This window comes from Stegodyphus dumicola, chromosome 7 (assembly GCF_044657685.1).
Source record: "Stegodyphus dumicola isolate Sdum_Otavi_A_Nest chromosome 7, ASM4465768v1".
NCBI lineage: Eukaryota > Metazoa > Arthropoda > Arachnida > Araneae > Eresidae > Stegodyphus > Stegodyphus dumicola.
This window is the reverse complement of record NC_140774.1, coordinates 81,094,829-81,122,056: the sequence shown is the minus strand read 5'-3', so window position 1 is coordinate 81,122,056 and position 27,228 is coordinate 81,094,829. Positions and strand designations below refer to the sequence as shown.

At 31.5% G+C, this 27,228-nt stretch overlaps 2 protein-coding genes across 7 annotated transcripts in view; one reads left to right on the top strand and one right to left on the bottom strand.

The window, feature by feature from the left end:
* The window catches only part of RIOK1 (RIO kinase 1), a 35,846-nt gene extending 21,413 nt beyond the window's left edge, over positions 1-14,433 (top strand). For 2 of the 3 annotated variants that reach the window (XR_015042150.1, XR_015042149.1), the window contains 2 exons: positions 6,766-8,381; positions 14,336-14,433. Coding sequence is in view for 1 of the 3 variants with exons in the window: in XM_085820515.1 (XP_085676641.1) it covers positions 6,779-8,329 (1,551 nt within the window). In the remaining 2 variants the exon portion in view is untranslated. Of the gene's footprint in view, positions 1-6,765; positions 8,385-14,335 lie in introns of those variants that run through there. The other variant, XM_085820515.1, reaches the window with a different exon arrangement.
* Positions 14,434-20,231: 5,798 nt separating this feature from the next.
* The window catches only part of LOC118182611 (uncharacterized), an 826,788-nt gene continuing 819,791 nt past the window's right edge, over positions 20,232-27,228 (bottom strand). For all 4 annotated transcript variants that reach the window (XM_035352007.2, XM_035351999.2, XM_035351994.2 and 1 more), the window contains one exon: positions 20,232-24,629. In XM_035352007.2, coding sequence (XP_035207898.1) covers positions 24,353-24,629 — 277 coding nt within the window. In that variant the 3' untranslated portion in view covers positions 20,232-24,352. The remainder of the gene's footprint in view (positions 24,630-27,228) is intronic.

Here is a 27,228-nt window from a genome sequence, read left to right as displayed (position 1 = left end):
TTATAAAATTGCTCTAACAGTCTGCAAAAAATAATAAGCCGAATCCAATTCGAAGATTAAGGAACAATGCAATCTGCAACATTAACTGAATTAGATAATTTTAGCTTAGCTTATACTATCCGTTATACATTAAACGTGCATTCGTAAACATATTTTGCGCTCGTGCACACGCATATTCGCAGTCGTAAAGGTCTTACGTCAATGCGACGCATGCGCAGAAAGTTTGTAGCTTTGAGGTCCGGATTATAGATCATTTTGGATTATGGGTATCCGAATTAATGACTTTTGACTGTATCAATTTGCATGAGGTATCTTAATAGAGAAAATACAGACATGAGTATTGAAGAAAGGTGTTTGGTATTTTTAGTATTTAGTAGTATTTAGTGGTACAACGGATACACCCGGTGGATGACGAACAACATTCATAAAGACTTTAGGGAAAATGGTTTAGATATTAGTAATTTACACGGCGAAGAATACGACTATTGTTCAAACATGAGAGGTAAACAATTTTCGAGTAATTATACTCAAATTGTCGCTTTTCCGAATTAAAAAGTTAACCTAAGTTTAACATAATATGTAACTGCACTTACCTTTTCTATGTAGAGAAACAATAATAACAAGCAATCACAAAAAAGATAAATGTTGCAACAATTTACTACGATTGCAACAGTAGATATAAAATGAGGGCTAAGCAATTTGTCGAATGCGTCTACCCTTACATTGGAAACTAAATATGTAAAGAGAAAGAAAATTATTCTTGAAAGATGTGTACAATTATTGTTGTGTAAATTACCCAATTATTTACTGTTTCAGCCTTTTCTATAATTTCCCATTTCTATTTCCTCATCAGAATGCAAATCACTGTTCGCAAGACAGTTTTTAAACTGAGGCTTTTGGAGAATAAGAGGAGAGTGTTTCTGACCTCCACTTGCTCCCTGCATTAGTTCTGTCAGCTCTGATAATTTGTAATTATTAGTCTTTCCATTACTGCTGCTGACATTTGAGTTTATTTTGACAATAGAGTTACTGAACCAGATTAAACTGAAATTAAATTGTATAAGTCTTTGACCACTAGTCCATATTTTTAGTTTGAATTTGACTCTTGTTTAATTATACCACCATAAACTGTAATTGATTTTGTTAGCATAAGAACAGACCTATATGTTCCAATTTCTTTTTGAATAAGAAGCTTATTTAAGTTTATTATTTGATTTATAGTTACTTTCAAACATAGTGATAATTTGATCACGTCTGTCGGGGGGAGGGGGGTCGGACTATTTAACTTTTACCAGATCAAGTGAACTCTCATAGATAGTACATTGTGGAGATAAAACACGCAGAAACTAATGAGAAAATTGTTTCGCATATTGAAACAATTTTTTAATTGTTAGAAAACATGCTTAAGGAGAAGGAAATCAATATAAATTAGCCAAAATGTGTGGGCAAGCCTTCAAATTAAAAAGAGGCATAATTATTTTGCTGAGTTTTATGGTTTGTAGCTTTTAATGTGTAATTATCCTAATATTGTTTAAAAATCAATGTCATAAATTGCATGTATTTTATACTGTGAAATTTTATGAGATTGTGATATTAATAGAGTTTTTTAACAAATATTATTAAAAAATAAATTTAATTTAATAGTGGCCATGTAAATCCATAATGACTAATGTCATCTAATACCTAATTTAATTATAACTAAATGCATTCTCTTAAAAATTATATCTCTATATTAAAGAAAGTTATTGCCTTTCGTTAACACGCTGATCCTGGTGTCGGTCCCTGGGAACCGGGACTGGAATTTTCATCTGGCTTTCGTCGGTCCACGAGACCGACAGTATTAAAGTTAAAAAATAAGTATAGTCTCCATGAAATGTAATCAAATGTAGTTTTAATGAAATTTATTAAAACATTCTAAACAAAAATACGGCTTTACACATATTACAATACAAAACAACTATTTTGGTAACATTTTTAGCTATCTTGTATCCAAATAGTTTTGAATTGTCATCATAACATTTCAAACAGTACTTTTGAACTTTATGTGCATCTCCTTCCTTTTTGAATAATTTATGAATAATTTTAGTCGACAATATTGTACCGCTTGATCCCAATATTGCCGTCGGCTGAATAGAAAAGACAGCAAATTCGGCGCCGGGCTCAACATGTTAAACCTTTACTGTGGTGACAAGGTAAAACACAAAAATATACAAATTCATGTGAAACTTATTCTTTGCATCTAGTGAGACTTAATGCAAAACAACTTATCACCACTAATGCTTTAGTGGCTTAATAAAACCTTAAAGTATATTAACTGAGTTACAACCTCTGGAACTCTACACGAAGCTACAACACTAACAGCGTCAGACAAAGGTCAGCTAACTTTCAAAACTTGCTAACTGTGCCTCCATCAGGCCTTTCATGTTTGTTCTGATCAGCAGGTCTCTCTATTGGTGAGCAGGAGCGGTGACAACAGCCAGTCTTTTGTTGTGAATCATACTGATTATGATTTTAATGCTCATTTTAACCTATGCTGCTTGACATAAAATCTACTTACTATTTTCTCAACCTCTAGACTGAGCAAGTATGTGACAAAATGGGACATTAAAAAAAAAAAAGCTGTTAGTAAAACGTAACTAAAATGTCACTTATCTTCTTTCAGATATGTCCAGTTATTATGAGTGTAAAATATTTAATGCTACTTGATAAATTTCATAAAATTAATTTTATTCTCAAAATATTAATAATTATGTTAATTAAGTTATGTTTAATAATAATGCATCCTACTCACAATCAGGCATAGATATAATGTTTTTAATTGAATTTATTCAGTTCCCATTTGCTCATAGGTCCTTAATTTTTTTCATTAATGGTCCTTAAAAGTACTTAATTTTCTTGTGAAGAAATGTGTACGAACCCTGTTAAACGCCCTAACCCCTAGAGACGATCCAAGAGGCCGCTAATGTATCGGTCTAGCCGATGAGCTAAGACTACTCTGAGTCGACAGGAATACCCAGCAACTCATATTCCACATTCTTGTTCTGGAGGGATGGTAAAAACATCTGCCATCAACAGGGATCCTGGACAGCAGAACTTAAACACTTTCAGACAGACCGGGGCACCAATCCGGCATGCTAACACTACATTATGGCATACAGATGTTGGCTTTATACGTCCCCAGAGGGAAACCAAGAAAGGATATGAATATGTAGTTGAGGCTCCAGGTGCACTAGAAACCTCAAGCAGTTTAAAGGCTCGTTGAATTTGCCAACTCCATCAACGGGTGTGTTTTACCCCAGGCAACTATGAAAATCTGACTATATAGTTCCACCACAACCAACGGAATGGACAAGACAGTACCGTACGGTCCCTGCCGAGCCTAAAACAGCCATTGTCAGCAGTGACTCCAGTCCTGGGGAGACTTGATTTCAAGCATCCGTGGCCGAGACAACCTAGGTACAGATCATAATCAGTAGTTACCCAGGTTTTACCTGAGTCGACCTCCGGATGAGCATTCAAATAAGACAAGAATTTTCCTGTTCAGACAGGCACCAAGATGAACTGCTTGCTTTAATGATTGTCCGGCGCTTTTTTGACTCGGCGTCGTTGTGCACCGCATAACCTTGCACCTATTGTCGGTGCGGACCTGACCACATATAATGTCAATCTAAAACGAGCATTATTTTGATGTGATTTGTGTTTAAATCAAAATCTATATTAATCAATTCAGAAAGTTTTTACAAATCTATTAAAAAGTAATGAAAACAGATATTATCGTTTTCAGGAGTTCTTGGAAACAAACATTCAGCGATAAATTTGCATGCTTTCTCTGCCACGTATACTCGGCCAGGTATGAACTGAATTCATCTTTTGCCTCTTGACTACTCTTTAAACTTTTTATAGCATTCCATGTATTTTCAATAGAGTCTGTGTGAGCATCTATCATAGGATCTTTAACCCTTTCAAGACGGGCGTTCCCATACACACATCACTAGAGATTGCAGCATTTTAAGCTGGAACGTTTTTCTGAAGGCACTAGATGGCATCCTATGTCCATTACTTTTGAAATGAACACAGTTTTAGGCTTCTGACCTTGAGTTTGATATATTCTGCCTTACTTTGGTATTTTGCTCATCAACTGTCGTGAAGGTGGGGGGGGGAGGGAAAGCATAAACAGAGGTGAGCTCTTTAAATCCCGGCATGCTAATATAAACATTGTTGTGTCTGATTTATATCCAATTCCTTTTTTTCTTCTATTTTTTCCCTCTACTATGTACAATCTTTTAGGGTTACTATGTGAAGTTCTGTTACGTTTTGCATTGCCTTCAGATATATTTCCGTTTCTTTTCTTTTTATTTCGGAAAGCCTCACCTGCAGTCTATTATGGCAGAAAGGCGCTATTTATCAGAGGAAGAATGCCCTCCTATAGTTAATGAACCATTTACTAACACAGATGAGAGTGATGATTTAGAAAGTGATACTTCTCCATGCTTCGAGATTTACCACAGTCTTTATTTTAAATTTTGTTACTTCTTACTGTAAATAGTCTTTATTGTGTTGTTTTATTAATTTTAAACTTTATTGATGGATTTTATCAATTAAAACTTTGGAATAATTTGAATAGCGCTTCCAAAAATTATTTTACAAGATGAGCAATTTTTTAAGTATATTTTCATGTAAAATAAAAGGAAAAAACATTATTAAGTGTTAATTTTAACATATATAAGGGCTCAAGTAATAATCTGAAATGATACCAAAAATTATGATGCTATAAGTGAATTATTATTTTTTTTTTTTTATATATATATAAAATTAGGTTTAGCAATGCAAAACCTCCATCCTGTATGGTGACTGCCTTTGATTCCCTTCCGTCCTGCACGGACATCATAAACAAAGGTGCGGCATCGCGAAAGGGTTAAAAACAAGACTCTGATTTATGCTGAAGCATGTGAATCCCACATTGCTAAGACAATCATAAAGTTGCTAACAGTCCAAAATAATAATTAATACATTCTGGCAAAATGTTTTCTTTTCTTTTGATAACTTCTCAGCCATATTGAAAAAATATTTGCTCAATCCCTTTCAGTACCTCCAGATACCCATTTTTCATCACATGCTTTCCACTGTGCTATTTTCTTTTTCCAAACTTACTTTTATCAGTTTCAGTCGCACTTCTGTGCCCTCCAAGTATGTCATTCTCTCTCAAGCCTGTCTCTACCCACACCTGTCTACAAAACATTGTCTAATCTACCATAGTGTGGTCACTTATATAACTCATCCATAATAAACTGATTCATGCATTTCTGACCCCACAAATGTGTTAGTTGCAGGTATTTCGTCCCTTGGAAAACGAAGAACCCTTTCTTACACTCCTTTTAACCTCATGCGTGGAAGGACCAGACACACGACATTGCCATTCACACAAATCTATTGCATCTCCTCTTTGGTGAAATAATGAATATTCAAAAGGCCTGGTTAAATAGTATAAACAGTAACTCTAAACCCTAGCGGGTTTTTGTAGTTTAGTGCAATCTTAATTAAAGTGCAGTATTGCTGGTCTTGGCGACAATGGCACGTAATCTCCATTCTAGCCTTAAAAATCATGTTTCAGAAAACCCTTCTCTAAAGTTAAAACATAACATGTTTGATAACATTTAATTGCTCAAAGAGGTAAAACACTAATTAATAAAACCAAAATTTTTAATTAATTGCTTTTTTTGCTTGTGAAAAAGTTAGCACTAAATGTGTGTGCCCTTCCACTTGCATTTGCTTATGTTTATATTCAAATTAAAATAGTGGTACTTATCTTCTGTAGTGGCCATGGTAAGATTATTTTTATAATTTTTAGAGTGGAAATTTTTCCCATTGATTTTTCTTTTCTAACAGGAATTCCATTTTTTATATGCTCAACTATTCACAGTTTTTGCTTATCTGGAAATCGGCTTTCTGCGAACTTTACAGGTAGTTGAGCTTTTACTGTGCATCCAATGTACTGTTTCTATCGCAATGAAACTTTTTGTAATTTTAATTGCAAGCTAATATGCTTGAATACAAAATAAATGGTTTTGAAATATAAGTACTTTAAATATAATTTTTAATCTTTTATTTCCTTAGTAGTTTAGAACCTTTAATAAAATAAATTGTGAATTTTTTTTTTTTTTTGGTCCAAAAGAGCTTTGTTCCTGAAGGACTATTGTTTTTGTTTTGCGATTTTGCGTTGAATCACTATAAATGTCTGTTTCAATTTTCAAACTTTTGCCGCCAAATGTTAGTCTTGCATTATATTTGAAGAAATTAAATAATGAAACTTCTGCATAAATGTATGTATATTTCTCGCATTGTGATAAAACAACAGTACATAGAGCCATCAAATTTTGAATGAGGTAATTTTCCTACAAATATGGGCATGTGGAAGACCAAATTTGGAATTTGTTTTATTATCGATTTCATATTTTATAAAACTTTAATGAATTTTTGAGTGACAAACTCAACAATTTAAAAGCGAGCAATGGCAACACTCTACAGGGGGAGGGGGGAGACCTTTTTTTTTTTTTTTTTTTTTTTTGTGTGTGTGTGTGTTTCATCATTTTCTGTCAACAGGAGGCTCTTAGCATTTAATATTTCTTGGAGATAAATGTTGTATGCTTAGTTTGAGAGTTTGTTAAGATCAATGTTTCGTACCCCTCCTGAAATTATAGATCAGCTTTTATATTATTTGGGATGAAAATTTGTTTATTCTACAAATTAATATCTTATATTTTTCAGATAAGGCTCTAAAATGGATTCACTCAGTGTCAAAATGGATAATCTTGTACTAGATTTATCAGATAATGATGAAAGTGAAGAATTTTCTGATGGTGAAGATTATGCACTTCCTACTGAAGATGATGCTGTTCATTCTGAAAAATCAAATCTGCGCAAAGAAAAAGATAGCACTTTTCAACCCAATGACCATGCTTACCAAAAATTTGTTACTAAAATATCACTTGACAAATATGAAAATTCTAGATTACCTGATATGGCTGTCAAATTATTGAATGATGATGCTAGGAAAAAAGAATCGATGAAAATAAGATTACGAGATAAAAATGAACGTGCCACTGTGGAGCAAGTTCTTGACCCAAGAACTCGAATGATTTTATTTAAAATGCTGAGCCGAGGGATAATTTCAGAAATTCATGGCTGCATTAGCACTGGCAAGGAAGCTAATGTGTATTATGCTTCTGCCAGTGATAACAGTGAAAGAGCAGTGAAGGTCTATAAAACTGCTATATTGACTTTCAAAGACAGAGATAGGTATGTTACTGGAGATTATAGATTTCGAACTGGATATTGTCGTCGAAACTCCAGAAAAATGGTGCAGACCTGGGCTGAAAAGGAGATGAGAAACCTGTGGAGGATTTATTCTGCTGGATTGCCTTGTCCTGCACCAGTTATTTTAAAGAGCCACGTCTTGGTTATGGAATTTATTGGTAAAGATGGATTGCCAGCACCATTACTGAAGGAAGTTAATTTGTCAGAAGGTAAAGCACGAGAATTATACTTGGACTGTATAATAATGATGAGAAATTTATTTCAGAAATGCAAGTTAATTCATGCTGATTTAAGTGAATACAATATGTTATACTTCAATGGGAAAATTATTATGATTGATGTATCTCAATCAGTTGAGTTAGAACATCCTCGTGCAATAGAATTCTTGAGAAAAGATTGTTTGAATATAACAGACTTTTTTAAAAAGCAAAATGTTCCTGTTATGACCGTACGTGAGTTATTTGATTTTATCACTGATTATAACATTAACGATGAAAATATCGATGATTATTTAGCCGAAGCTCAAAGAAAAGCCACCAGTAGGGCTTCAGATTTATGTGAAGATGAAAAAGTTGATGAAGAAGTCTTTAAACAAGCCTATATTCCTAAAAATTTAAGCCAAGTGATTGATGTTGAAAATGATGTATTTAATGAAGATCGAGAAATATTGTATCATTCAGTCACTGGTCTAAAGCCGAGCCTTACAGTTTCACGACTGCGAGAAACAAATGAAAAAAGTCATGACAATAGTAGGGGAAGAGATGATGAAAATGATAATGAAGAAAACGATGATGATGATGATGATGATTCTTCCTGTTCAGAGAACTCAGTTAGTAAGAAAGATAAATCAAAGCATTCAACATTTTCCAGACCACGTGATGAATCGCCAAATTCAAAAAAAGAAAGGAAAAAAGTACTTAAGGATGCCAGGCGAGAAAAACAACAACACAAAGTGCCTAAACATATTAAAAAAAGGAAAGAAAAGGTTGGACGACAAAACAGGAAATTAAAATAGTATTTTACTATTTTAATAATAGTAGAATGTAATAAAATAAAAATATTAAGAGGTACGTTTATTTTTCTTTATATTTAAATTGTCTGAATATTTTTATTTTACATCTATTGAACCAGCTTGAACTAATGTTGATTGTGAATTTTCCAACATGACTTATCATTTACATAGATATTAAATTATAATAAAATTAATGTGACGATTTCATATATATTATTATGTACATAAATAAAATAAAGTCATAATTATTTTAAAATATTTTAGTTATAATTTATCTTTTAACAATTAGAAAAATTTCGGGATAAGTTTCTGAATCAAAATTTTAATCAAATTGGAAGCAAGTTAGGTCATGGTTTTACATTATTTATTAAAATAAATTTTTAAGAAAAAGTATTAAAAGTGAAAATATGCTTCCAGTATTATTAACAGTGCACTATGTTATTAATAGTTCAGCATTCACATAATTTCTTATCTTCCATGCTTAACATAAATTATTTGTTCTTGAAAACTAAAACAATTTATATAGAAACTGATGTAAAATGGATCGTTCCTGATGTACGTGATGAGATTAGATGATGATCACTTATTTAGACTTTACAATATTACTTTGTGTACAATTTAATGAACCAAAAACTGTACCTGTGCATATGGCAATGTACCAAGCAGGTGACATAAGCAGAAAATGAGAAGCTATTCTTGTTGGGATACAAAATTATAAAAATCATCAGGTAAATTTTCTTTAGAAGGCGTCTTCTTTTATATTTTCTTTATATCTAAGCACTGTTTGACCGTCAGGTTCATTCAAAAATTTTCCAGTGTGGTTTGTTATTACTTACCATATATGCCAGCGTATAAGATGCACCCCCTTTTTTTATACACATTTTTTAACAATAAAACTTTATTACTGATCATTATAATTTTGCCAAGTTATCATCATTTTCTCAGTTGGGGGTGGTCTGAAATGCCTCTCTGCAGCCCTGTTTCCATGTTTTTTAGCATATGCAATCACAAGTAGCTTGTATGCTATGTTATATTAATGCCAACATTGTTTTTGAGCCATAACTGGCCAACAAATTTAAGAAAATTGAACAATAGAAATTTCACATACTTAAAAGCCGTTTACAAAAATTGGAAAGTTTAAACAAACTCTGCTGTGATTGTTGATGACAGCACATACACATTCAGTGACCTCTACATAACTGTAATATTCCCACACTCCACTAGGGAACAAGAAAAAAATTGCATAACTCCGAATAGAGGAAATTTTCAGAAATGAATGCAATAAAAAAACTGAGTGTCGACGTATAAGACGCACCCCATTTTTCAGAACTATTTTCAAAAAGAAAAAAAAAAAGTGTGTCTTATACACCAGAAAATACAGTATGTTTTAAAAACCTTCTAAATTGAGACATGACAATGTTAAAATGCTCGCATTTTCTGTCTGCAGCCCAGTCTCGTGTAATTTCCTCCTGACCCAAGTCCTACAAGTTATTGTTCAGGTTCTGTTAATGAGAGTTAAGCAATAGAAAGTATTAAAATTATGTTTTTCAAAGGGCCTTGAGTGTTAATTATGTGGCATAGGTTACCTTAAAACACTTTTGAAAATCACATATTGCTGATTTGAGTGTTCATTGCTCAAGATACCATTCAATGTCCAAAGTTTTTTTTTTTTTTTTTTTTGGGGGGGGGGGCAATTTGATTGTTAAGTGAGGTGCCACTTTGATTCCATTATATCTACATCCATTAAATAGAGGGATTGTTACAAAAGAGATGATGAGTATGCAAATACATATTTATGAAGTTTGACTAAAAATTTTGAACTTCAAAATGGTTTGAGAAAAAAGAAAGAGCTGGTTCTAAATATTTAAAAGAATGATATAAAATTACAGTTAAAATTAGCTGCTAAATTCCTGTAGATAATCAGGGGGAAAAAGATGGTTAAATGTAAACTTTTAGGTTTTCAAATAATAATAATAATAATTTTTAAAAAAAAATGGTGATAAGAGTTTTCTGATACAGTTTCAGAAGTCTCAAAACAGCATTGCATCCCCAAATATAATTACATACATGCATTCACTATTTCATACAAATATTCATCATTTTCTAACATTTATGCTTTTTTTTTTTTTTTTCTGTACCAAAAAGGCTTAAACATTATTTCACCAAATTTACGATATGTTGCTTTGAAGTAACGTCTTCAATCAATGGTACTATTTCGTTCCCAGGCACATAAAAAAGTCTCCAAACTGTTATTGATGCCAGTGATGCTTGATTAATTGTGGTAAACTTAACACAATGCACTAGTTCAGTTAACAACTCACATAATTCACAAGTTCAGTTTCCTTTTTACAAGGGGCCTACCAGTGGCCGAGCGGTAAAATCGCTGAACACTAGTAGTTCGGTCCGCGCTTCGAATCCCGTGAACTGGCTGGCTGCCTGGGTATTTTCATGATTTTCCCCATGTGTAACGTGTATACAAGCCAGTTTCCCTTAGAAAGACCTCCACGAAGGCATTCCTCCCCTTAGGCAGATAGCCCTCGAGGCTTTTTCCTAATTAAATAACCTAACCTAATAACCTTTTTACAAGAAATAAATATTAGTTTAACCCTCTGAGCAGCCAGGGTTTTCGCTAAGAAAGCACAAATTTCCCAAAACTACTATGAGAACAAATTATTTTTTTTTTTTATTTTAAGGTAAAAACACTCCTGGAATTTCATACTTGGATTTAAGTACTTTTGATATATTGCCTTAATTTCTTTGACATATTTTAATATGCACGTATATATAAGTTCTTACAGATATCACAAAAATATTCTAGGTCATATATATATGCCCTTACCGCTTAGAGGGTTAAAGCATTCCCCCTCCCACTTTTATAGATTTCACAGTTTTGGAATTGCCTATGTATGAAAAGTCTGCGATTGATTTATTTTAAACAAGAAGCATCATGAAAAATAAGCAGTTATGCTTGAAAGATCATGAAATGAAATTGAGTTCTGAACAAAATGTTGGGAAATGGCATTGCAGGAAAGGATTGCAAAAGCAAAATTGGTTTGAAGATCTCAAAATATACCACCAGAACCAGAAATACACGAACACACTTGTGAGTTTCGCGTGTTTCTGGTGCCAGGAGATGACTTCAATTGAATGTTGCAAATTACAACTTAAGATAAACCATAATATGACTGTTGATTGGTATACTTATGTGCAGAGGGTTTGCATAGCAGCTATAATAGCCTGGCAGAAGTGACAAGGTTGTCGAAACAGATGATAGTCTTTTTCACTAGGAGAAAGAGCAACGTTGATTGAGTTCTTCCACAACAATGGGTTTTTGGCAGATTGTGCTGAGATTCTAGTGAATGCTTTTTTAGTTGCAATTCCTGATTAATTGACGAAAACTTTATTGGTTGTCACTAAGGAAAATGTTACGGATGGAACAACTGTTTACATAAATTCTTGGAAGGCTTATAAATCAGATGAACTGGAAGATGCCAGCTTCAAACATTTCATTGTGAACCACAAATTTCTCAGTCCAGAAAGTGGATGTCGCACTCAAACTGTAGAACGCCAGTGGGGAAGCACAAAATGGCACAACATGTGTCAAGACATGACTCGATAACATCTCAAATTGTACTTATCTGAGTTTATGTAGATCTATAATGCATAAAAAAGTAACTTTTTTTTTTTTTTCTTCCCCTCCATTTTCAGTGTTGGAAGCTATTAAAAATTTTCTGCCTGCTCTAAAAATTTATAATTTAAGATTAGGATCTAGATTTTGAATTTTTGCCTTATTTGGTGTTTAATTTGGCATAAAAAATTTAACCATCACCAACAGCCCCCTGAAATGGAGTAGTACCCATTACTCTTTACTTAGATTCAGTATTACTTATGAATTATTTATTATGTATATTTGCTAACATTATGGATGGTTGAGTTTCTTTTTATGCAGTTCTGAAATTATGTGAAATATACATATGTAGATTAAAATTTAAAAGGATTTTGCATGTTTTTTATTATACTTTCATTTGCAAAATGATAGTATAAAGTTAAAAAAGAAAGAAAATAAAAAGCTAAAAAGATTCTGATTTTAATGTACTAGTTTAAGGGTTTGTTACAGTTTTTATGCTCTGAGCTGTTGAACTTATTCCTGCTAGCATAACTTTTTTCGTCTTTTCAGCTTTACTATTAAGCATCGCTTTGTTTGCACTTATACCACATAAAATTCAACATGAAAATTTTTAAAAGCAACACATGTTTAGAATTCCTGATACAGCATTAAGTGTTGGCCTATATTTTTGTTCAGTATTTTCTCAGTTAACCATATCGATGTTCAGTTGTCTTAGTAAGATGATTTAACAATCTTTTTTGACTTTTTAGTGCTATTAACTATCGTGTTCTTCACCCTTACATCATATAAAATTTAAAACAGAATCACAAAATATTTAAAAACAGAAGAGCTTTAGAATTTCCAATAGAGTATTAATGCAGTAATGACCTAAATTTTGAATGATCCTTCATATTTCAACATGAGCTGAAGAACTGCATGTCTGGTTATTGTAAACCAGCGTTAGGAAAAATGCATAGATTGTAAGAGAATGTAAAGTAAGGAGGTATCTAAAATAACTGTTAATGAAATGAAATATTATTTTAAAAAATTCGACTTGCCCATAATACTGTATTAAGTCGAGAATTTTTTAAACTCTTTCTAAAGCTAAATTATAGAGTACGGTTCCTAATATCGTAAAAAACTTGTGTACGTTTCCATTTATTGGGCACAAGTGATATATCACCAACGCAGCACTTTTTTGTTTCTTTAGTTTAGGTTTTTGAAGTTAATAAAAAAAAATTTAATGAATGAGTTTTTTATTTTATGAAAAATCCCCTCCCCCAAATTGCTTATATTTGCTGACCTTTTTTCCCTCCATTTGAACTTCTTTTTCATTTATGGAGAAATGCCGAGTATGCCATGAGGTTAAAATTTTCAGTAAATGCGCACTTATAGCATGAAATTTGCCATGTAAAAATTTCTTTTCCTGTTCATTTTTCACACAAAATAAAGTGGCACAGAAAATAAAACTAGCACAGATATAACAAATCCTGTACAAGACAAATGAATAGAAAAAATGTGCTAACTTCAGATAGGGTTTACCATAGTTAAAACTATCATCGTTAGCGTCTTTTTTTTTTTTTTTTTTTTTTTTTTTTACCGCGATTTGATTATAAAATATTCCATCCATTTCTCCTGCTTGGCAGCATATGGTGATATGTTTTAACATCACAGGATTCCCCCCCCCCATTTCAGCTTATGTATAAGTTTTGAATTCTAAGTAAAATTTTGAGGGAAAAAGTACACCCTTGGCTTATATTCAGAAATATACATTATCTCAATTTATTTTCAATGTTATATTGTCAAAAGTTAGTCATACATAAAGTTTCTACCAAAGTTTAACTATCCTGTGTTATAACAGATATTACTCATTATTCTTGAGAGCATTATTAAAGTTATTACAGTAAATTATATGTAGTTCTGTTCAAACACATATCCGTTTATTTGGAATTTATAGTACTTTTCATAGAAGACAATTAGAATTTAATTTTAATATTATTTAATTACAGCACACAGGCCTAAATTAAGATACAACATTTTACAAAAACTTTAAAATATTCAAAGAGACACTAGTGATTGCTTTACACCTTGAAACAACCATTTTGCTTTGACATGCAGCAGGAGAGTTGTCAATTTCTCATACTCTTCACATATTGGTATATAGAGTTTGCTGTTAAAGAGATCACAGTTTTATATAGTTAATTATATTTACTATCACCTTTATTAATGAACACTGTGTTTTAAGCAAATACCAAGAATTCTTAAAGGATCAAGAATGAGTAAGAAGCTTCTTTCAATATGCAGTTCTACATAATGGCTGAATTATATATAATATCTAAATTTGATTTTGATTCTAATTTTTATCTCTTATTCTCAATTATTTGTTTTTATTATTTCTTTAGAGCAGCTGAAGAGGCCGCAGGTCTGTGCAAAGTACGGATTGGGAACTGCTGTTGTAAACTATGTAAAAATCTGTAAATAAAAATTATAATACAAATTTTATCATGCCAATTAGTACAAGATTGCATCTGTCATTGGCATGAACCTTGAACGCTATATTCCAACTCTTTTCCTCTACCATTAAGCCACTCGAGAAGATTTTCAGATTGTCACATATTTTGAGAACCCCCATGCAGCACATATGTTATGCATTTATGAACATGCTTTCTTCTAGATTCAAATCCAGGTCCTTTGCCATGACAGTCAGCATCTCTAACCACTATTATATCTGAGTGGCTTTCTGTCTTTAAACTACGCCATTTCTAAATTAAACCATATCACATTATTCTTGCATAATGCTTATCATGCAGACATTGTGCTTCAGCTGAATAAGGATTTCAAATATGGAAACCAAAACTTCAAATTAGCCTATCAAGACAAATCTTTACTGAAACTAAATCATTCTGAACCAAACTTTCTTCTAGATTGCTGTCCTTACTTGCTGCAGTGTTAGAAAAAAAGGCTAAAGTGCATTCAAGAATGGGCATACTTAATGCCTGTTATGGCCATTAAAAATGTTTGTCAGTGAAAATAAAAAAATATTGACTAGCCATGATTGCAAGTATCTCAGTCTTCTCTTCAAATCATTATATATATAGTATATATATTATATACTATATATATATATGCAATTTTCTGTGGAATTTACCTACTGAATAGTGATTGAAATTTACATTTTATATATTTATGAAACTGTTTATACTTAGGTTGAAGACTGTTTTATTATATATATATATATAATATAAAGCAGCCTTCAATTTATATATAGTAAACAATATATATAATAAAACAGTCTTCAACAATATATATATTTCAACAATATATATGTATATATATATATATATATTGTGCATAACATGTGACTATAATATGTATTTATAAATGTATAATATTTCTTTAATTCTTAGGCACACATATTTTTTATTATTAATTCAGTAAAATACAGATTTTTGTGAATATTCTAAATAAATTAATTGTTACAAATCACTAGTTTAAATAGATATACCATTACTGTTAATAAATCAAAGTCAATTATCAAACAAAGAAAAATTACTAGGTGCTGTTTGAGCATTTTTTCTTTTATCTCTCTTCAATAAGCTTTTATTTCAAAATTTAAGGATGTACCTTATAATTAATTTATCACAGAATTAAAGAAATATGCTATAATATATATGATTATGCATATATAAATACCTCACTTCATCAATAATAATTCACAGTAAAGCATAAATTTATTCAAAATTCTCAAACTGATAGTTCTGTTCAATTTGGTAAATCATGCATTTATTATCACAGGAAACATGCTATTTGCAGTAGGAGACATCTTCCTGCAGTGAAATGATTTTTAATTCCTCAAGCTACGTAGCGTGTTTTTTAAGTAAGGGCCATTTTGTTGTATCCACTAATATGTGAACTGCAACAAGTGCTTGCGTCATGTCCCGGCATTCCTTGGAAACAGCTGTGCTCAGTTGCAGCTGTGCAGGTAACCTGTATGGTCTGTTCTGTGTCTTTAAAATGTTCAAGTTTATCGAATTACTAACCCTGTGCGAGGTATATTCACCAATTCAACTTGCAGGAGAGAATTCGAGTTAAGCTTTTAAATTTCAATGAAGTGTCAGGTGAAACTGCTCTAATTTTGGCTCGGTATCTTTTGCAGTGCTTGAAAAACTATAAACTTGAAGAAAAGTTGGTTTGTTATACTGCCAATAATACTAACAGTAATTTTGGTGGTGTGAAGAGAAAAGGGAATGAAAATGTGTTCAGAAAAGTTCAAAATGATTTAGATAAACTTATTTTAGGAATTGGTGTTCAGCCCACATTGTACATTATTCAGTACAAACAGCATGTGATTCTCTACCCCTGAACATAAAAGTTATTGTTATAAAAGCATAGACAATTTTTAATTTCAAACGTAATTCCTTCTCAAGTGTAGACAATTTTTAATTTACGAATATTTTCACATATATACAGTAAGAGCAACGAAAGAGTTCTGTGAATTTGTGCAAACAGATTAAAAAAAGTATTATCTCATAGCACAAGGTTTCTTAGTTTGTTACCTGCAATTGATAGAATTCTTTCCATTTTTGATGGCCTATCTTGTATCTATCATACTTCCTATCTTGTGACAAATGCCCAAAATTAGTATTTGATTTTTTTTTAAATCTAGAAAGTGAACTGTTTTTGAAATTTTTATATGGTTCTCTATAGTTATTTAATAATGTAGTTCTGAAACTGGAAGCTAGTTCTATCACAGCAACAGAAGCATTTCAGACATATTCTGAATTAATTTGTCGACTTCAGGAAGGAAAAACCCACAAATTTATACCATCTTCTGCCAAAGAATTGCTACGCACTCTAAAAGAAAATAATGATGTTCAGGAACAAAAATTCTTCTCAAGCGTAGACAATTTTTATAATCCTAGTATTCAATACTTAAGAATTGTGAAGAACCAGTTTTGATAAAGTAAGTTTCAATGGATAAATTTATGAAATGAAATTGCCAGGTCTGATTTAAAAGAGAGTGCACAGGTTGTTAATGAAATTATACAAGAATTCATAAATATTGATGAGTTATTTTGATAAACGTACATTGTTAAACCATATAATTCAAAACCAAAGGGTAGGTTGTGGATCAGATTCTGAAAAAGTATCTGATACTACTGAAGAGAAGTGAAAGCAATTTTTAAAGTGCTTTCAAAGACTGGTATTTCAAGTTGCAATATTTTTTAAATGGCTGAGTTTGCAATGTCTTTGCCTGGGACATCTGCTTCGTTGAGAGAGTTTTTTAATTACGGGGAACATTTGGCCTGCAGAAAGGGGTAGGCTTTCAGTATGTACTGTTAAACATATGCTAAATGTTAAAATTAATTCAGAACTTTCCTGTTATGAATTTTATGATGTAATTAAAACAAGCAAACGATTTCTGGAAAAAGTCGTGTCTAATGAAAAATACTACTGAATAAATAAAGTTTAATGTTTCAGTTTAAGAGTCTTAACAGTTTGTTAAGACTTTTAAATAATTTCAAAAATATATTCTGGGCTTATATGTCCTGGGTTGGACCCTAAAAAATACAAAATACGGTAAGCCTAACTTTGGAGGAACTTTTTTTTTTTTTTTTTGCTGATGCATTAAGAAGTATGTATTTGACGTTTCAAAAATCTTTACTTCGTAATAAAAAATAGTGATTACTCAAGTTTTAAAAGCACGAGGCTCTGTTTCAATTGAAACATAAGCATTTCAAATTAATTCCTTCTTTGCGAATGAAGAATTCATAAAATATTACATTGCCCTTTTGAGATATGAGGTTTTTATTATAGGGCGCAAAATTTAGTGATTTCAAAATCAGCTTGTATAAAAAAAATTTTATTCAGAGATTTGCAAAATTTTGACAGTTTTTTAACAAACATCTAAGTTAAAATCATTAACAATTATCAATCATAGCATCTAAATTAAAACATAGTAACACTAATAAATATAGTAAAATGATGATAATAAATTAAAATTATATTTAAGAAGTGACATTAAAAATAGAACATTTTTATTTTCTTTGGCCATGTTTTAAAGTGACATTACTTTCCATTTTGGTGACTTTGAAATATTTCAATTCTGAAAAATAAACAAAATAATAAATGCTATATAAAGGCAGTGTTTCTGAAACGCTTCTTAAAAAAACAGAAATGCTACTGTAATTATTTAACAACAATTAATTTCATTTTCCTTTTTTTTATATTTTTTCCTATGTAATTATTTCAGAATATTTGAATGTGTATCACTTTTCTCTTGAAAATTCACAGAAGTCTCTTAATGCGTTTATTTTCTTATCTCTCCACTAGACACAAGGATCAATCCAACCAAAGAAATTGAAAAGCAACAGTTAAATAAAATAGTCATTATAAATGCCTCAGTGCACCATGCATAACCTCAGTGCGTGCCCTAAATTTTGTTGCTTGGTGCTTCACTAATATTCACTGGCCTGTGATGCACGTCTTGACCTTCTATCATTTCATATTTATTTTCAATACTCAATTATTATTAAAGAAATAAAATTAGCAGTTTCTTCTACACATTCTAAGTACAAGCTTTTCTTTGGAAAACCAAATATCTTTAATTAAATCTGAAAATTCTAAAATGAAGAGGAAATTCATTGAAAAAAAAATTGTTTTTATAAAAGGGCAAGAAATTTTTTTCTTCATAGGTACATTGTTTAATATTAACAAAATAGGAGATGAAACAAAAACTAGTGAGAGCATTAATTTGTTTATTGAAACAAATAAACTTACAAAAACGCTAAAGAGAAGGAAATCAGTTAGCTGACACATCTGAAAATTTTCAAGTTAAGATGCAACAAACTGCTTAACTTAGAAGTTGTCCGTACATGTTAAGGTGAGTTATCTCTTTTCATTAATCCTTATTGTGTATGCAAAATTTAATAAAAAAAAAAAAAAAAAATGCACAAACGTAAAAATTTATTCCTCACAGCTAATGGGACTTAAAATAATACAAAACAACCTATCATCTCTAGTACTCCAATGGCTTATTGGAACTTCATATTAAATACTATTAACTGGGTTACAACTTCAGCAAAGCTACACAAAACTATGACACTAACTCAGACAAAAGTGCAACTAACTTTCAACACTTACCAACGTCAGGCATTCACGTCTGTTCTGATCAACAGCTCTCTAAGAAAGCAACTGTGGTGGCATAAGCCTAGCTTCTGTTTTGTCATGCTGATTATTATTTTACTTTGCAGTTTAACTCAATGCCATTTAACATAAAATTTGCATATACCTTTGGACTGAGCAAGTATGTCACAAAGTGAGGCATTCAAAAAAAAAATATCATTATAAAGCTAACTAATAGTATACTTTAAATAAAAAGCCACCAATTTTCTTTAAAATATGTGGGACTATTAAAAGTACAAAATATAAATGTTTCTAGAAAATTTATAATTTAATGCTAATTACTTAATTAATTAATTAATGCTAATTACTTGAAAAAAAATTTCAAGTAATTAGCATTAAATAAAATTTATATTGAAGTTTATTTTATTCTTGAATTTGTTTTATGATTATTAAATTAGTAGATTATGTTTTATAAGGTATTTTCTCCCTCCTTTCCACTTACCTTCATGGTGTAATTTGGAAGCATACTGGAGGCGTATTCAAGATGTCTAAGGTCCAAATCTCCCCGAGGGCATTGCACATTTTTCACCTCTACAGCTTTTTTTTTTTTTTTTTTTTTTTTTTTTTTTTTTTTTTTTTTAAAGGGGGGGATCCCTAATCACTCTGCAATATAATAGTAATGTTTCCTATATACAGATTTATTTTGTTGTTACAAATTACAAAAGTGAAGTTCGAGTGTAGATAACTGATTTAGTTTATTTAGTTCCTATTTGCTTGATAGGTCCTTAACTTTTTTCATTGATGGTCCTTAAAAGTCCTTAACCCTGTATAAACAAATAACTCAACAGTATATAGATACATTGAAATTAAGATTCTGCATTAGTCTATTTGGATATGCTTATTTTCTTTTTTGTATTTTCCTGGAAACTTTGGACGACTGCCAAACAGCACTGTCTCCCTAATTTTTTATTTTAGGATCTACAATGTTTTTGCAACTGAAGTTTTATTTTGTATTTGAAATTGAGTTTATTCATACTCATATTATTGAGAGAAAGAACAGTTTTTATGATGAAAGCCTTTCCTTATTAAATCTACTTATATTTGAACACGCCTGTATACTTCAATAAATTATAAAAAGATAAAGCAGACAAAATACAAATAAATAACACTATGTATTCACAAAAGTGGTTTATTTTCAATTAGTTCCAGATGAATTCTAAATACTTAAATTTTCAAACAATAACACAGCACATTGTACAAACCAGAAGATGAAACTATAACCACCTTTGTTTTTCCAATAATACTGTTAAAAAAAAAGTACTCTGCAAGAGATGGATTAAATCACAGACTAGAAGGTAGTTCACATTGAGCAGTTATATTTGCACATTATAATCAAAACCCTGCATCAAACATTGTAACCTTAAGATTTGTTTTAGGCATTATGCCACCTCAAATGCCCTTTTTTTCAGCAACTGGCCAACAACAAAATATTTGTGTTCAGTATCAGAAAGGCATTACATGCACTTAAACATTCTGTACACATTATTAAAGAAATATTACATGCTGGAGTAAAGTTCTGTCACAAAAGAACTTGGAATCTTTAATGGATAAAAGCACAAAATTGCAGAACAACAGTACACAAGTTTTGCAGAGTACACAGAATCAAATGAAATGCATATTGAAGAATGTAAAGTTTATTTTCAATATGCTATCCATTAATCAGACAACAATCAATATTCATGTTATATAGCATTTTTCATGCTTTGATTTGAAATCACTGTAATAATTTATTTAAACAAATACATAATCATTCACTATGTAAAGAAATGCATTAAAAGCAGTAGAGTATTTCTGTATTTTTAGAAACTTCCTTTTTACTTAAAAACCTATAATGCAAATTAGTATCCAGCTGTTGTAATTAAAATGGTTTTATAATTATGTATACTTTTATATATGACATAATTTTTTTGTTATATAACATTTCAAAGATTGGTTACTTGTTTAGGTATATTTTTATATTTAATTTACTCTTTATCATATATAAAATTTTAGTCATTTTTCCTTTTTATGTAATTTTAAATATTTTTTATACAAATACAGGAAAAAAGAAGTAAAGGCAGTTTGTGTTCAATATGACAGTTTTCACACTGTGCACTGGTTAACTTCATAAGATTCATTTGAACTTAAATGGGAAGCATGGAACTTTCATATTTGTATGTTGATAGAAAATAGTTATATACAAGGTGTTTGAAAAAGGTGGCTGTTTTTTTTTTTTTTTTTTTTTTAAATTAATCCTATACCTAATTCTAGGTACAAATTTTCTTAAACCTTTGCTTATCAATTTCACTATAAAATATATAACCCCAATCATAATCAAAGAGTTAAAATTGCATGAGAATTTTTATGAAGGATCGAATGTTTTTTACATAAAACCGTAAAACAAAGGTTCCAGTTTGAAAAGTTGCACTAAAACACTTAATACTTTTCCATGGCAAAAAATTCTATACATACGAAACAAATTCTTATTTGCTTTTCCTTATACTTACAACCAGCAGAACAGGATCTCTGCGAGAATTTGAAAATTATATTTATTTAAAAAAATAAAATCGTGAAGAGGGAGTATAGAAACTTGTACCTTTGTACCTTCTGTTTACATTCACATGTAAAAATGTCAATGCTGTTCTTAGCTGTATCTGTTATTGAATACATCTACTACTTTTTCTGCGTCATCTCTGAGTTATTCCAAATTTTTGTCAGTTTTACAAAATTCTGCCAGATTAGTTTTAGAGTATACTCTAAATATCATAGCATAAGTGACCCCACAAATAAAAGCCAAAAGATCAGGAAATCCGAGATGCTAGTTCAGTATTTGGTAATGAAATCTATTTCCCTGGACCGATGTATTGTTTTTAAAATTCAGTTCGTAATCTTGTTACTACTGAATAATGATAAGATGAGGTTTCAGTAAACTGGAACCACGTATATTGCTGTAAAGCCAATTATCTGCAAAGTCCTATAATACCATTACCAATCAGGTTAATAACTGATAGCTAATCTGTGCACAGTATATCGAAGTTAAATGCAAAAAAATTTTATTCAGCATTCATTAGCACAGAACAGCTATTAGTCATGAATCTTACATATAAAGTATGGATTACCTCAGATGATACTGATTTTTTGTGGGAAAAAGTGTCCAAATTACATTTCTCATTACTGACTTGATGCCTAACTGCCCAAATCCTGATGTTCTGATTGCTGTCGATTAAGTTTAGCTTTTTTTAATACTTCCAGCATTGTGATTGTAAACTTATGAAGATCCTGATCTGGCACTAGCATGAAAATAAACTGCAAAGTAAAAAAGAATCATTCAATCAAGTATGGTATTGTCTAACTCTACAGGATTTTCCTTGACGATATAAATATCCTGTAAACTTTAAAAAGCTCCTCATTACTATACTGCAACTATTATTATCTGCTTATAGTTAATGTTCATTCTCAGATAGGATAGAACAAGTAGTTTAAATGCTAGACTAAGATTATAGCATATGTACCTGAGAGAGAACATTGAGTATATTTCATGGATTTTGCACTTTTGGGTTCTTATCAAAGCACAATGAATAATTTATTAATTGAATTTTTTTAATTAATTTTTTTCCCTCTATGAGGATTCTCAAACACACGAAAATCCTCTTGCTAAATATTGAACAATTTGTAGAAAATTCAGTTCATGTTCACAAATGCAAGAGGGATGGAACAAATTATTTACATCAAAAACATGACTGAAGAAAACTTTTCCGAAGGTGATCTTGGGGAGTATTTTCTCATTCAAAATCATAACATGATGCTTAAGAAAGAAATCGCACCACGTTTTACATTCTTCGAAACAAAATGCCTTTACTTTCTTGTTCTTTACTTGCTTCATAAATGTTACGTATGATTTAGAAACACTGTATTTGCTTTAAATAGGAATATACAAAAATTAAAATTATTATTTGCTATCAGTGGCATAAAAGCTGACTTAATTTAAATAAATAAGAATAAAATTATCGATTTGTGTTAGTATACTAATAATGACAAAAAGAAAAAAATTTTAACATTGGAAATGTCTTTCTACGATTTTTCAACTTTAGTGTTATATTACATTAATATGCCTTTTATCGTCTTATAGAATTAATCATCACTGTGCAAAATGAGAGATTTATTTTTTAATCTCTGTATGGCTATAAATGTGACTCGTTAAGTATTCGGCAGCATGATTAATTTAAAGGCAACAACTATGCTTCTTGTTGATTTACATTTTATTTTAGTCACTTCTTATACATTCTGTTATGCTATGCTCATGGTCTTTTTAATTTTAAGTAAAGTGTGGCACCACCATAAACAAGCTTCTTAATAATTTAAAAAAAAAAAAAAAAGAATTTTATTGATGGTATTTAAAACAAATTTAATTTATAGTATAGCCACTGATATTTTTATGAACATTTTAATAATTATTTTCAATTAACCAAAAAAAATTTCACTAATGTTGTATAAATTTAATTTACAGTATATATCCAAATGATATATTTATGAATATTTTCATCATTTTTTTATTATTTAACAAACAAAAAATGGTTTCTAATGCCATACATCATAGAATTAATACAGAATATTATGATTTTTTTATCTTATGCATTATTCTCTATATCATTTAACTCTGTCAATTGGTGAAATAAGTTTGCACTTCTGATTATAAAAAAGTATTAATAAAAACGTTAACATGCCTGTAAATAAAATATGTATAAAGGTGTGTAAAGTATGCACTTTTTAATGAACATAATTTTTTTTATTTTCTCATTATCATTCTGAGCTTGAGCTGTGCATTAAAAAAAATCGCATGCACAAAAAATTTCCATTTTCTTCAGCCCTAATGAATTTTCTATACAATTTGATACAGTGAAAATTTTAGTGAAAACTTTGTAAAAAGCATTTAGTAAAATGCTTTGAGAAATATATCTTTCTTTTTGAAAATACATTTTCACTTTTCAACTTGTACTATAAAACAATTTATTCACAAATCTTCACATTAGCACACTGAGATGTTCTGAAATCCCAACTGGTAATTTCAATATCAATCATACGAGGAACATTGCAATCTCTTCTTTTTTTTATATGACATAAACAAGGATGACAATTGAAATTTACAGCTATATACACTGTCTGTGTGGTTTAGAAAGCAAATATTTCTTGATACTGAAATCCAGAAATCTTTAAATGCTAAGGTTTAATATCCTACAAAAGAGGCTGGGCTATTCTCATGTAGTTGTTTCCATTGACAGAGAGCTGTCATGTTCATCACTTTTTATTCTCGGAAGAGACGTTGAGGTAGTTGGGGGAGAGGTTCTGTCCGGAGATAGAGGATCTGAAGGTAACATGTGCCCATCCATTGTTCCATTAGATGGTGAAAGTTTTATTCCAAGTGTACCAGCCATTTCACTGGAGCCCACAGAAACATTTGGCATGGACAGTAAAGAAGATGCAGGTGTAACCATTGTAGGAGAGTCTATAACTCCAATACCACCATCACGATACCTACAATAAAAATTTAAATATTTTAAGTAAGAAAATTTTACCTCAGGATGCAAAGTTATTCACAAAATCATAAATGTGAATAAATATATGTTAGTTTTAATATTAAACTTATTCATTTTTATCAAAATAATTTAAGTACTCTTATCATAATTAATTTATCTATTTATGAATGTATGTAAAATATATTATCAGATAAATTCATGTGCATTATTTAATGTGTAATTCCCATCAAACTGTTTGTGATTCAGTTAGTAATATATTCTCCTTCACTAATTATGACTATTGGGTGAAATGTTCAACAAGCAGTCAATATCCCAACAACAGAAATCATCTGATCTTCACTTGAAGCCATGCTTTTCATCTCCATGTCGTCACTGAACGAGAATTGTGTTGGACATTGTTGAATATAAATAAGTGATAACCTGAAGAAGCTAGAGGAGGAAAATAAGGTTAAGTACTCAGTCCAGTCACATTAATGTGAAGTAACCAATCACAGAAGGCAGGTGACAGCACACTGCAGTGGAGCATATATAAAGGGTGTCTGAAAGAATCAGAAATCATTTCTTTTTTTATATATTTGATTTTCCGCATCCCGGACTGGACAATTACTCTCTACTTGCTTGCTATCCTGATGATACGGCAATCGCCATCAAAGCAATTCAAGCTATCACCAAGATGCAAAATTATCTTTATTCCATGGAAGATTGGTGTACCAACTGGCGTGTCAAGATCAATGCGAGCAAATTTCAGTTGCTAATCCTCAGCAAGACCTGAAAACATACCAACTTTAAAGAACTTCTATTGTTTCAAGAACTAGTTCTTTTAGTCAAATACTTAGGCATCATTTTAAATCAAAGATTGACATGGGCTAACCACATCAATAGTATCAAAAGTACAGCCATTGGTATCATGTGTAGATGCCTCCCTGTTATAGGGAAGTATTCAAATCTTAGCCTTTGCACTAAGAGACACATCTACTACACTACGTGCATTAGACCAATTTTATGTTACGCTGCTCCAGCATGGAACATAACCACAAGGAGCCAACTTTACCAACTACAAGTGGTTCAAAACAAGTTCCTGTGCGTCATTACCGATGCTGACCACCTGATCAGGAATGAACGCCTTCACAGGGTTTTTTTTTTTTAAAATAAATACTATCTATGACTATATCAAAAGGACTAATGAGAAGTTTTTTTACTCAGGCTGTCCAATGTGACTTCGTCAACTGTTCACAAGTCTTTAATCACGAGATATTATATGAAGATAGAAATATTAGACTTCTTGCTGCACATACTATCATTGGTGGTGACCCAGAATTTTGTTACCTAGCTTCTAGGTCGGTGGTTACCTATACTTTTCCATTTATCTGATTTTAACCTCGGTTGAGTTTTGAACTTGTTTGGAATTTTTCTGTATTTTAAATTTTATACATTATATTTACTGTTTTCATTGTAAGGCTTTAGCATTTGTATGCATTCTTATAGGTTGTATTTCATAAGTAGTATCTTGATTATTTATTATATTTTGAATTTATTCTACTCGATCATTGTTTAACATATGGTTATTTTCCACTCTTACTCTCGTCAAGCACTGAGTCATCTGTCTGACACATTTCTTGCTTTGGTCCCTTCAGGTCACCCTCCGATTTTTCTTCAGAGATTCTCTCCACGTCCAGAGCTCATTATGTCATGTGCTTCAGGGCATCATCTCATTGAACCGGCATCATTGCACCTTGCAATAGCCCAGTCATAATATGAAGCCTAAGTCAGAAATCATTGGCGTAATGCAGAAATGGAGCGATTTATCTGATGTCCAAAAGGGCATGATCATTGGCTTTCGGGCCAAGGATGGAAACATTTACGAAACAGCTAATTTTGTAAATTGCTCGTGTGCCACCATGGTAAAACTATACCGTGCATTGCAAAATGGCACTTTACAAAATCAGCGACGTGGCAAATGTGGTGCACCATGGGCGACCATAGATGACAAAGGTGAACGGCAAAGCAGAGATGTGTTCTGCCCAATAGACGAGCATTCGTTGAGCAAAACCTTCCAGATTAACCAAAAGGCTACCTACCAACAGTATCTCCTTAAGGACGGTTCAATGAACGTTGCTGTGTACGGGCCTCTGCATCAGATACCTGGTTAAAGCACATATGCTGGCAGTAGTTCACTGGCAACGAAGGCTGGACTTTGCACGCCAGTACCACAACTGGACGTCCATTGAGTGGCAACCCACACTTTAGGCTCCATAGGACAGATGGACGTTGGTATATACAGCGTGAAACATCGGAAAGCAAACACCCTGCAACAACTGCCGGAAAGGTCCAAGCTGGAGGAGGAAACCTAGGAAATGTTTTCTTGCATTCTCTTGAGTGCACTCATTGTGGAAGGCATGATGGATCAACAGAAATACGCATCTATCCTTGCGGATCATGTCCACCTCTACATGCAAAAATGTTTTTCCTCAGAATGATGGCATCTACCAGCAAGACAATGCGAAGTGTCACGCAGCTCACAGTGTATGTGCATGGTTCCAAGAACACCATGATGAGTTTATCGTACTTCCCTGGTCAGCAAACTCGCCGGACTTAAT